Below are 12,888 nucleotides of genomic sequence, written 5' to 3'. Positions count from 1 at the left end.
TATACTGGTTCCAGCTTTGGTTTTTTTGCTCTGCCCACCCTTCTCCTCTGTGTGAACCCAGCCAAGGATCTGGTGTGCTGTTAACCAAACAGATTTATTAAATGACACTGGGAATAAACAAGATTACTTTGAATTCAGTTGTCATGTATGTGGTTACATATAAATGATCTTCAACATATTATAGTTTCTCTTACTTCAATTACTTTTCCTAAACCTGCCTCACTACCCATCTAAATACACATCCATCCCTCACCCTCTTCAATCCAAAACCAGAACCGAACCCCTGACCAATTGTCATTCTTCGATATATGCATTCAACCACTCAGATGCTCAGCTAATCACAACACAGCATTCCTCAACATTCCATCACATGTACTCCCCCCTCCCAACTCACTCTACTTACCGTATTTAACCTACAAAACCAGCACTTATCATAAATATTATACAAACACTACAGGGGCATCATAGTTCCCCCCTCCTTTTTTTTTCTTTTACTGGTCTAGCTATAAGTCACTGATACCCTCTAATCTTTATAAAAGCCATCTTCTGTAGTAACGCTCACCACATCTTGTCCTGATAATTCCTATGAGTTAATTATGTATTGTGTGTGGATTCATTTTCTTTTGCTTGTCCTCAACCTATTGGCAACCTATTGGCAATGAAATTTTAGTCCTAAATGTTGAATCTATATGAGGAGGGAGTGGATACCCTTGTCAATGCATATGCCCTCACCTTCAGCTTGAATGCCTCATTATACTAAGGAGCCATAGTTACACCCCATTTCCCCCCATTCTACTTCTCTGTTTCTTATACCAAAAATGAATTGTATTTCTGTTGATGGAAGGCATTTAGATCAAGTAAAAGCTTCCATTAGTAGAATGGGGAAGGAAGAGATTTTCATTAATTTTCTGTACCACCATGGCTCTTATTATCCCAGTCTGCTCCATAGGGTATGGGGACTCTTCAGAACAGAACAGGTGTGGGGTCTGTAGCAGGGAGGGGAAATAGACAAAAATGGCCTTTCTGTTTTGCAAATGGAAGCCTCCGTTGGATCAAAGAGCCTTCTGTCAGCTCAGGGACCACATTAGATAACAACCAATTCTTTCCTCCTTTGGCCCCACCCTGGGGTCTTATATAACGTCTCTTGGGCAGGAGGGTACTGATGAAGAGTCTTATGCAAAAGTGATTGGGTAGTAAGATTGGTGAATGGGTAAGCATTGTCCCTTTTCTGTCAAGTGACTGGAGATGCTAATCTTGCGTATCTTTAAAAAAAATACATTATACAGTTTTGAATATAGAGCAGAATTACAAATTATGAGGATTAAAGTATTTACTAATTACAGTTGTAACTCAAGTAAATGCATATGCTGAAGAAACCAAAAAGGCTCAATGGTTAGTTTATGATAGTTTCTTGGTCCATTGTTACTGAAACAACCAGCATGTTCACTTTTGTGAAAAGTTGTTGGGTGGTGTTCACTGCTAGTCCTACTCATTGTAGACCCACTGTAGTTAATAGACATAACTAACTTAGGTTCAAGAGAGCCAGTGTGGTGTAGTGGTTAAGGTGCTGGACTACGACCTGGGAGACCAGGGTTCGAATCCCGATACATCCATTAAGCTCACTGGGTGACCTTGGGCCAGTCACTGCCTCTCAGTCTCAGAGGAAGGCAATGGTAAACCCCCTTTGAATACCATTTACCATGAAAACTCTATTCATAGGGTCGCCCATAAGTCAGAATCCACTTGAAGGCAGTCCATCAACTGAGGTTCATTAATACAGTGGTTTTGCCCAGGTAGCATTCCATCAGGAGGATATTAGTGCCACCTGGTGTCCAAAGGCAGGAATGCACAGGAGTCAAGACTTCAGCTGCTCCTTCCGGTCTTTACCCCAATCCTGCCTTTGTCCTAGGCTGGAGCCTTCTGTCTTAGCTCTCAGTTCCTTCTGTCTTTTGTGAGTTTGTCCCTTTTAATTCCTTGTTATTTCTTCATTTTCTTTGTTTTTAATTTTTGTGTTGAGTGCTAGTCCTACTCTGTGTAGACCCATTGAAGTTAATAGACATAACTAACTTAGGTTCATTAATACGGTGGATCTACTCTGAGTAAAACGTAGTGGAATACAACACATAAATATTATGCCATCAGTTCTTATTGGAACATTGGTTTCTGCAAGTTTTCCTAGAATAGCTACCAGTATTAATGAATAATAAATAATGCCTCTTGTCAGTTATGTGCACCTGATATCCAACAGTTTTAGACTACATGTTATTTAAATATTTTTTATGTGAATACACTTCTAATATCTGTACAGCAACAGAGGAACTGGACACAGAAAGTGAATTTTTGCTGCCACCTGTGTTTGGAGAGGAATACGAGGAACAGCCAAGACCTCGAACTAAAAAGAAGGTATAGCTTATGTGACTGAAACATATTCCAGACTAACAAGCATTGCATAGGAAATGGAATATACAGTTTTGACTTGTTATTAAATAATTATATACGGGAGTCTGAAATGGCGCTACCGTGAAGGAAGGTGAAGGTGGCCCATTAGATAACATCTCTATTTTATTAAAAATGGAAAGAAAATGCATTGAAAAGGTCTCCTGCACAAAACATCCCAAAATGAAAGGGAGATGATAGTGTTCCTATGCAGCTCCCTTTCATTTGGTGGGGAATGCCTTCTAATGGTTTGGTTTCAAATTAAATTAAGACAGGTCTCCCTTTAAATTTTCTTCCTCAAGCACCAGTGTGGTTTGGGTCAGCCCTGAGAGTAACTCTTAAAGCAATAAAAATATTGGGATTGCTTAGTGTCATGCATGTCTTAGCTACCTTCCAAAAGGGCTTATAACAGTTATTAAATCTAAAATCATAAGACTTTAAATTTTAGATAAATTCTGAATAAAATTATTCCCTTCCACAGGAGCTAATTTCTCAAGCTTTTGGTTTCTAAAAAAAGGTTTTGTAATGTGTATTGATGGCACTAATTAAGCAATCTTTACACTATCATTGTTTGCTGCATAATTAAAAGAAACATTTGTAGTGCAGAATAGTTCTTGAAAGGAATTATATTATAGGGAACCAACAAGCTGATTTGAGCTCAGTAAAGTGCAAGTATTACTTCGGTTTTTAAATAAAATCTGCTTCGCAGGTAGTATTTATGGGTTTCTTGGCTTTTATCTCTCCATAGTAGAGTTTAGAATTACTGACTGTAAATTCAATGTTAATAAGCAGTAATATTTACAGATCTGTTTTAATGGCAGGGAGCGAAGAGAAAAGCAGTGTCAGAATACCACTCTCAGGATGATAGCTCTGAGAATTCAGAGTGCAGTTTTCCCTTCAAGTATGCGTATGGTGTAAATGCATGGAAACACTGGGTAAAAACTAGGAATCTAGATGAAGATCTGCCAGTATTAGATGAGCTGAAATCAAGTAAGTATTTCCTCCTTAGCTATAAGTCTTAGGTCTAGCAGATAGCCAGTGTTCTCCAGTAGATAGAGGGTTGAGCTTAGATCTGGGTTCAGATTCTGACTTTACCATGGACTCACTGGGGTGGATTTGGGCAAATTGCTCTCAGCTTCAGTGCCTGGTCAGTGAAATGGGGTTATAGCAAGTTGTCACAAAGAATTATGAGTACCAAATAGCTAAGCATAAAAAAGTGTTACAGAAATTGCCTGTCTTAGTTAAAAGCTCTCTTGTCTGAGATAGGCTTTTATGGTAGCGTTTGTAATTGCTTTGAATACATTGTATACTGTTTCTGTGTTCCTCTGCTGGATGCTTTCTTTTATTACTTAGAGATTGCATTACATGGTTCTCAATATTTTCCACTATAGCTACAACAGTGAAATTGAAAGAAAATATTGTGGCACATACTTCTGCTGAACTAAACTTTGGGTTGGCACACTTTGTTAATGAAATCCGGAGACCAAATGGAGAAAACTATGCACCCGATAGCATTTATTATTTGTGTCTTGGGATTCAGGAGGTGAGTAATCTTAAAAATGATGTATGGGGGAGATGTTATAAGCTTTAATGAAAGATTGGCAATGGCCAATGGATGTGGCCAAAGCAAAAAAGTGGAAGTGGCAGGAGTGGAAAATGAATAAATTCTACTTTTTATCTAAAGTCAGTCCGTTCCCTTTGTTAATTCCACCCTAATTAAATATGTCTTCTGTAACGAATACATGTCTAAGGTCCCAGGCACTTTAGCATGTGTTTTTAAATTGTTTTAATTGTTTTAATTGTGTTTTAAATTGTTTTTAAAAGATGTGTTTTAAATTTGTATATTTGTTTTAATGTTTTTAGTTACTGTGAACCACCCAGAGAGCTTTGGCTATGGGGCGGTATATAAATATAATAAATAAATAAAGCTGCCTCAAATGCAGTTCTGCTCACAGAAAGAATACTATTGGCACTCACTAACAGAAGGGGGGGCTATTATCACCAATTCCGCCTGTAGCCCTCCCAAAATCTGCTCCAGACGGATGGGGTTCTTCCAGAACAACGTGCCAACTTGGGGTGTGTGTGCAGGGGAGATAGAATAGATAAAGATCACTACTCCTTCCTCCCTTCTGTGGCCTCTGTTACATCCAAGGCCCTTGGATTCATGGAAGAATTCCTCCTGTGAACAGAAGGGCACCAAGTGCTAAACCAGACACCCACTGTTAAAGCAGCAGGATTTAATCACTGCTCTGCAGCTGACATCATAGGGTTGACATGTGATTGACAGGTGGGTTGCCCTGTCAAAGTTGGCCCATGGGGGTGGAGCCAAATAATGAACTGGCGCGTGGAGCCAAAAAGGTTCTCCAGCTCTGCACAACACAGTAAAGCGCCAGAATCGTATAAATGCAGATTGCAAACCAGCACAACCTATATTCATACAGTGATAGAACTTAATAGCAGCCCTACAGTGATAAACACAGTAACCTTTTCTCCATTTCTTCCTGCCTGCCACATAGGAAGCAACCAAAAAAACACACCCTTGTCTCTCACCCAGGAAAAAAAAAACTGAAAACCTTACAACTCTTGTATAAAATATTAGAGGGAATAGGTCACATGGGCACCAGAAGAGCAATACTGAAAGCCCACCCTCATCCCTGGGTGCCTCCCCTGATGGAAGCAGTCCACCACCCGTGACGGGCTCTCTTGATTATCTGTCAGCCCTGGAAGACAACAGTCCGGCTGAGCCAGGTGGAGGGCAATTCACAACAACCTTCCTTGTGGTGGTGTCCTGATGCCCACCAACAGAACTTGCTTCTTTTCAGTGCCAGTTTCAAACCTTTTTATTTGCCCAGGCATTTTAGATTATGATATTTTTAGCTGGTTGAATGGCTTTATTCCTCTAAGTTCTATTGTGTCTGTTTGATTTATTTTTCTGTAATTTTCAGTTATTTTGCTTTCTATCCTGGATGAAAAGTGGTTTATAAATATTTAAAATAAATAAATGGCTTGCTTTTATAGGTGTATAAAATAAATTAATAATTCTAGGATATTTTTGTTTTGTTTTGGTGTACTAAATGTTGTGTTTCTCTTTCTGTATAGTATCTGAATGGAAGCAATAGAAAAGATAATATCTTCTTGGATCCAGACTATCATGCATTTGAGCAGGAAATAAATAAAATACTGAGAAGCTGGCAGCCAAGCATACTTCCAGACGGTAGCTGTTCATGTTTTGACCATTTCTGCCTTTTCTTTCTGATTTTATGCTCCTTAAGCAGTTCAGTTCAATTAGAATTATATTCCCATTTCTGGAGAATGGATCTCAGCATTTGAGGGTGATTGTTGGTCATAGATACATAAAAAGGCTAAAGAGATGAGACTTTTTTTTTAAATCAGATTTTTCTGAGTGATGGGAATAATTTAGTTCAGTTCAGCCTATTTTTCTTTTGTTAAACTGCATAGAAATGTTGAGGTGCATTTACAGAGTTATTATATACACTTTTGTTTTTCTTTCTTCTACCAGGTTCAATATTTTCTCGGGTTGAAGAAGACTATCTGTGGAGGATAAGACAGTTAGGATCCCACTCTCCAGTTGCTCTTCTAAATACACTGTTCTACTTCAACACCAAGTATTTTGGCCTGAAAACGGTGGAGCAGCACTTAAGACTTTCCTTTGGCACTGTTTATAGACATTGGAAGAAAAATCCTCTAACAGTGGAAAGCAAAGCTTGTCTTAGATATCAGGTTTCCTCCCTATGTGGAACAGATAATGAAGGTACTATAACATTCCAAATTTTGCCCAATTGAAAGGGCCACTGGGCTACTTACTTAGAAGCCTGTAGAAATGTTTGGAGCTAAGTTGCCAAGTTGGGTTCTTTTTTCAGGTATAGAAAGGTAGTGAAGACGCACCTCTTTGCCCTGCCTTTGACACCAGTCTGTGGCCTCCCCTTCTCAGTCCCACGCCTTCAAGAGACAATATATTAGGATGTACCCTATACTTGGGACTGTAATTGTTTTAAACTGCTTTTAATACTGTATTTTTTAAATTGTTGTAACCTGCTCTGGGACCTTTTGGTGGAGAGTGGGTAATAAATAAAATAAAATAATAATAATGACGTCTCTCTGAGACTCGAGGCAAAAATTCCCAATAAGCACTGGCTAGCCTCTGGCTGAAGAAGAGGCGCACTTCCTGCTTGGCTTCTAAGTCTGCCTCCAGAAAGAGGGCAAAAGCACAAAGGAAGCTGCCTTATACTGAGACAGACCAGTGGTCTCCCTCACACTGTATTGCCTGCACTAGCTGGCAGCAGATCTTCCAGGGTTTCTGACATGTGTCTGTCCCAGTCCTACCGGGAGAAGCTAGGGACTTATTCATGCAAAGCATGCACTCTCCCACCAAGCTGTGACATGCCCCCAAAGCTGTGGCAAAGAAATCACAACTACGCTTAAAGAACAAAGGTTATTGGTTTTATTTAAGGCAACTTTTTTGGTGGTGTGTTTTTCCTTTTATATTTTATGCCATCACTGTGTCTCACACAGAACCCCTCCTTTCCCTTCATACTGAATTAAGAAAAAGTTGTCATGAACAAAGGAGCTGTTTAGGGGCTGTTTACCTGTTGAATAGGCATGGCTGGGGTGGGGTACCACCAGTCTCAATCCAGTCCATGGCCTCCCCTTCTCAGTCCCACAGTTAGGCTTGCCAAAAAGCCCTATTAGGCTTACCAAACGGGTGGGGGATTTGTGGGATGGCAGATGGGGAGGGAAAGCTTAACTTCCCCACTCTCCTCAAGCCCCCACCTTCCAAACTGCACACCCATGGAGTAGCAATTAGGCTTAGGAAGGAAAGTTCTTTTTTTCCTAAGCCCAGTTGCTGCAGCGGGAGAGGGAGAGAAGGGGATAAATGGTTCTGCTAGCCCGGGCTCTATCCACTTTTGGTTTCAGCCCTATCCACCCCCAGTAGCCCCCGAGAGACTCCCCCTCCCTCGTCTGCGGGAGTGTGTCCCTCAACATACTAAAAAGGTTCCTCAGCCCTGCCTTATGCCAATTAGTGACAAAGATATGGAAGGGGAGAGAGAGAGAGAGAGAGAGAGAGAGAGAGACCACTCAGTTTTAAACACAGCATATGCTGGCCCAAGGGAGGAAAGAAATGTCCATGCCATGCCTCTCCTGTTCACTTGTCAAAATTGTATCCATTGCATCATAGAATGAGTTAGGAGGACCTTGCAGGCGTTCTAGCTGAAGCCCTTACTTGATGCAGGAAATCTAGAGCTAGCGCATGGCTGTCCTGCCTCTGTTGGAAGACCTCCATCAAGGGAGAGCCCATCAACCCTCCAGGTCAAGGGTTCCCAAACTGTGGTCTGTGGACCAGTGGTCCGCGAGCTCCATTCAGGTGATCCATGTAGTGTCTGTACAAATGCAATTAAAAATAACATCTATTACAGTGCATGATAATTGCTACAACAGGCAGTAAAATTATTGTGGTCCACCAAGAGCCTTGGCAATGTTCAAATGGCCCATGGGAAAAAAACATTTGGGAACCACTGCTCTAGGAAATTGGTTCCGTTGTTGAACTGCTCTTACACTGTCGAAGATTTTCTGAATCTTCAACCAAAATTACCCTATTTTTTAACCCTAAGTCCTTTCCTACGGGGTAGCAGACAACAAGTCTTACCTAGGCTTTCTTGCTCACAATCCACAGAAGGCAATTTCCGAGTTTTGAGAGCTGCACTTTCTTTAAAGAGAGCAAAACAACAAGAGCTACTAGCTGCTTTGGTTTGAATGTTATGTTTGATTTTAGCCCATATGGCCTGTTTCTTATGACTGCTCATCACAGAGCGAATTAGCAGCTTGTTTTTTATACGTGGTAAAATCCAGTGACTATTCCCACACCCTGTTTTTGTGTGGGTAGATGATTGTGAAGCAAAGTCTTTACTCAGGACGGGGTATGTGTGGGGAAGAAGAATAATTACTGCTGGATTTTAGGTATTTTCTTATACTTGATAACAGGATCTTTCATGTGAGGGCACCTTTGTAAAAGCACCTCACTTTGCAAAAATGGCATGGCAAAGTCTCTGAAAGAACACTTTACTACTGGGATAGGGAGCTTATGCCCCTCCGGATGTTGCTCCCATCACCCCTCACCTTTGGCTGTCCGTCCTAAATCTTCCTTGTAGAGATGCCAATGGTTGCAACTTCACAGGTTTGTAGCCTTTAGGCTTGCATTCTATCCATTCCAGTCTGATATTGTAATATTTTCTTCTTCTTCTTTCCTTTGCTTTTTAAAATGTTCCATGTTTTAGAAGATAAAATTACTACTGGAAAAAGGAAACATGAAGATGATGAGCCAGTATTTGAACAAATTGAAAACACAGCTGATCCTTCTAGATGTCCTGTGAAAATGTTTGAATGCTACTTATCTAAGAGGTAGTAATAACAATAATAATAGTGTATGTTGTAAATCTATGTCTTAATGCTTCCGTTCTCTGTTAATAGATATTATTCAGCTTTCTAGTAGAGAGTTCTGCTTTCAGAATGGGAAAATGTTGATCAGCCTTCTGGTACCTGCCGTTCCAGATTAAACTCTTGGCAGCTGACCTCTCATAAGTGACAGCACGTCAAGTCCAGCCATAGTTCTTTCTTATTTTTTAAAAACAAAATGATCTGTAATGGCATCCTCATCTGCATGACTGTTTGGACTATTTTCATTTGGGTCATCTCATACAAGCCTTTTTTTTTTTTTTTGCAACTCTTTGTGACCTGCTGATTTTGAGGTGGCAGGTTACGCTAAAGCCAACATAGTTTTATTGGTACCTTTATCTTCCTTGCTTCTGCTAAAAAGCCAGTGGGGGGCACTAAGTGTGTATTCTAACATTCACAATAAGGTTCAGATCATTAAAGGAACAAGGGAAAATATAACATTAATAAATTCTAAATATAAGAGTCCTTAGGCTATTTACAGCACTAAACATGAGTTGCTTGTCTGTGTTTCTAGATGGGGTTTGGGATGCCAGTAATTTAAGAACTTTATCCCACTTTTGGGAATAACAAAATAGTATGTAATACTGCCATTTAGAGTTGCTGATTTTATGAAGCACTGGCTTGGAACTTTTCCGTAGCGCAAATTGTGTTTAGGTAGTAGCTTTATCATTTTGTGATATGAAGTCCCCGGGGTGTGTGTGTTTGTTTTTAAATTTTCTTTATTGTATGAATAAGATAACCATCAATACAAAAAGTTTAACCAATCTCAGGGACCTTAGGAGCCAACCAATCAATCATACACTCCATCGTCAGCAATATACCTTAAAGTACAACGCATGATAAAGATAGAAAATAATTGTTAGAGTTAAGCATGCTTTATTTTGAGGGACAGTGCTGAAAACATATTGCTTCTTATTGCTATTAATGTATATGAAATCACTAATTGACTTTTCAGTAGGTAGGTTCTGCTCTAAAGTACATGTGGTTAAAACTGTAGTTATACTAATGTATGTATGGACAGGCTGGTGTTTTATTTGTAAAAGCTTGTTCTCTTCTAACCTTTCAGCCCACCGAACCTCAGTCAGAGAATGGATGTGTTCTATTTGCAGCCAACCTACCCGGTTTCCTCAGACAGCCCAGTCTGGTACACTTCCACCTCAGTGGACCGCAATACTTTGGAAAACATGCTCGTACGGGTTCTTTTAGTAAAAGATATTTATGATAAAGACAATTACGAACTGGATGAAGACATAGATTAAAACACTTACCAAACTCTCCATGGAAAAAAAGAAAACACAACAGCATTAGCTAGTCCAGCTGCTAGACTTTTATTATGGGAAAAAAAGAAATCATTTCAAGTTTACTCTTTGTTTAACACATTTTGTAGCAGTGTACCCTCAGCTGGGTATTACCATGTAAATAATCTGTGAGCGAAAGTGGCCATTATTCTACATAGTGGTTTTAGGATACTTAACAAACACATTCTTTTTTTTAATTATTATTTATTTGGTTAGGTATGTTTGTAACTTTTTACATTGCAAATTTTGAATGAGAATGTGCCATGTGTAATTTTTTTTGAGTCATAGTAAGCAACATCTATAATGCACAACTTCACTGTTGCAGAGCTTCCTTGAAAGAAGGTCGGGGCTTTTACTGGGTTCTGAAATCAGGTAGTTGTGTATGGGTAGCACTACTAAAGTTTAGAACTTGCTGTGTCTTTTCAGAATTTTTTAAAGAAATTGTAAACTAATAGATTTTTTACTCTTAGTTACTGAAGCCTTATGAGGTTATGTAGAGAAGTTCCATCTTATGTACCAAAAATAGATGAAAGAGAATGCTGTCAACATTGATGTACTGTAATGTGAATCTATCCTGGTGAAACAACTTTTTTTTTGGTTGCCCTTATTAAAAAAAAATCTTAGTATCCTTTCCTTATTTGCGACTCTCTGAATTTGCCCTTACTAATACAGTGCAATCTGGATAAGAGCACAAGGTAAAAACATATAGGCAGTTTAGAAATACATTGTCATTGGATAGTATGTACAATTCAGCAACTGTCCTTTTCATTTTTACCTAACATGGTTATATTCTATTTTTAACATGAAGTTATGCCAGGGGTAGCCAATGTACACCCTTCAGATGATGTTGGACTGCATTTCCCATCTTCCCTGACCTTTGTCCACAGTGGCTGGGTCCGATGGGAATTGTAGTACAATAACTGTAGGGCACCACATTGGCTATCCCTGATTTTTGCCATCCTTCAGTATAAGTATTCTCAGGGCAGCTTACACCATAATAAATAAAACAAATACAACAGGATAGTACCAAATTTTAAAAGCATAAAACAATGGATTTAAAAATAGCAATACAAATATCACTGTTTAACAAATGCCTGGGAAAATAAAAGGTCTTGGATACCAAAAAGCTAGCAAAGGCGGTATCAGGCATCTTTTTGAGGAGTGAATTACATAAAACAGGCTACCACCACTGAGATGATTAGTGATAGTGCTGTGCAGTATCTTTAGTAAAAAGGGATTATGGTAGACTTTGTTTTAAAACTTTTGTTTGTCATTTCTGCAGATCCATTCTTTTCAGTCCATACAATTAATGGGCCTAATTAAGTGGAATGTTTGCTGCATTATTGGCATCATGTGGAACCCCACACTGGAGTATATCCTTAAACTTTTTAGAGGCAGCTTTTCAGTCAGCATAAAGTGCCGCAATGGGAAGCAGTGGACCTCACTGCACATCTGACATGGTTTTCGACCCTTTGGATCTTAGTCTTTGGGTGGCCATCTGGTCATCTGCTTCCACTTTGGTTAAACCCTACAAACTGGATGCATATGCGTCCACCAAGGCTTCCTTTTGGAGACATAATAGCTAGGACTACTGGACTGGTGCAGAGAAGATTTGTACAACTTCAAAAAACCTAACATTATTTGAATTGCACCATGGTAGGTTGGAGTTATCACTCATCCCAAATTGTTGTAAAAGGTGCCATGGCTCATGTAACTTGAAAGTACTCGATATTGCACTTCGAAAGCCTGGAAATACAGTATCCCAAGAACAAAATCACAATCTTAAAGTATACTGTGTACAACAGATGTATACAGTATTGTTAATTAGCCTCATGTGGAAGGACTCTAATGTTTTCAGTGGTCTTGTACAAAAGATGTGCAGCACAATTCAGTTTTAGCATCAGTGTTTTACAAGCCACTCCATTCCTTTCCCCTCCCCTTCCCTCGCATTGAGCATGCTCAGTCATCATTGGGTGTTTGGAGTTTTGTTATTTATATGGGTTTTTCCTGAAGATTATATTTCCAGAAACCTTTGGGTTTCTCCAAGTCTGCTGACACTTCTCTCTTAAGACAATAATAGTGTTGTTTTGGCTACATGAGGACTGGCACTTGGAGAATTAAGGTTATCTTTTACATGTGATTGCTCCTGTTCAGTCAATGTACAGTCACCCTTTAATTTCAAGGAATGCACACTGCTACAAACTTGCAAATACAACAGGTCAGGGAGCAAATGACTTGTTTCACATTTCAGCAATCCTAAGTATAAAAGTAGTTCCTCTGAAATCCATTGTGACAACCCAAAATCACGTGTATGTGGGTATTTGATAACATGTCAGCAAGCCAATCATCAAAACATTTACCCACAAATCTTTTGCTTAAGAAAAAAGATATTTTTTAGTTCCAAGAAAACACATAGGCCTATATGTTTGCTCTGCACCTTCATCCAAAGAGTAGGCAAAAAGTTTATTTACATAGGCATTTTTGAAAACGGCATGTTCAATGTGATCTTCAGGATTATGTACTGGGCTAATTACACTTTGAATTAATACTAGAAACAGTTTAAGGTTTGAAGCTTGTTTCCCAAGTTGGTCCTTGTTGACCCTTTGTCGGAAGGCAGAGCTGGGGTCCCAATCCCGGGGAGCTGGATCCCGGAGAGTTGGGAGAAGAGTATTCGGATGGATGG

The 12,888-nt window shown here is 39.5% G+C and overlaps 1 protein-coding gene across 7 annotated transcripts in view; it reads left to right on the top strand.

Annotated features, from left to right (window-relative positions):
- ZMYM2 (zinc finger MYM-type containing 2) overlaps nt 1–10,836 on the top strand; it is a 109,167-nt gene extending 98,331 nt beyond the window's left edge. For all 7 annotated transcript variants that reach the window (XM_061628595.1, XM_061628598.1, XM_061628599.1 and 4 more), the window contains 7 exons: nt 2,309–2,403; nt 3,258–3,426; nt 3,828–3,979; nt 5,536–5,650; nt 5,957–6,208; nt 8,730–8,853; nt 9,974–10,836. In XM_061628595.1, the coding sequence (XP_061484579.1) occupies nt 2,309–2,403; nt 3,258–3,426; nt 3,828–3,979; nt 5,536–5,650; nt 5,957–6,208; nt 8,730–8,853; nt 9,974–10,166 (1,100 nt within the window). In that variant the 3' untranslated portion in view covers nt 10,167–10,836. The remainder of the gene's footprint in view (nt 1–2,308; nt 2,404–3,257; nt 3,427–3,827; nt 3,980–5,535; nt 5,651–5,956; nt 6,209–8,729; nt 8,854–9,973) is intronic.
- Nucleotides 10,837–12,888: the final 2,052 nt, after the last annotated feature.

This window comes from Rhineura floridana, chromosome 5 (genome assembly GCF_030035675.1).
Source record: "Rhineura floridana isolate rRhiFlo1 chromosome 5, rRhiFlo1.hap2, whole genome shotgun sequence".
In the NCBI taxonomy this organism is placed as follows: Eukaryota; Metazoa; Chordata; class Lepidosauria; order Squamata; family Rhineuridae; genus Rhineura; species Rhineura floridana.
Note: the sequence above shows the minus strand (reverse complement) of the source record. Positions and strands in the feature narration are given on the sequence as shown.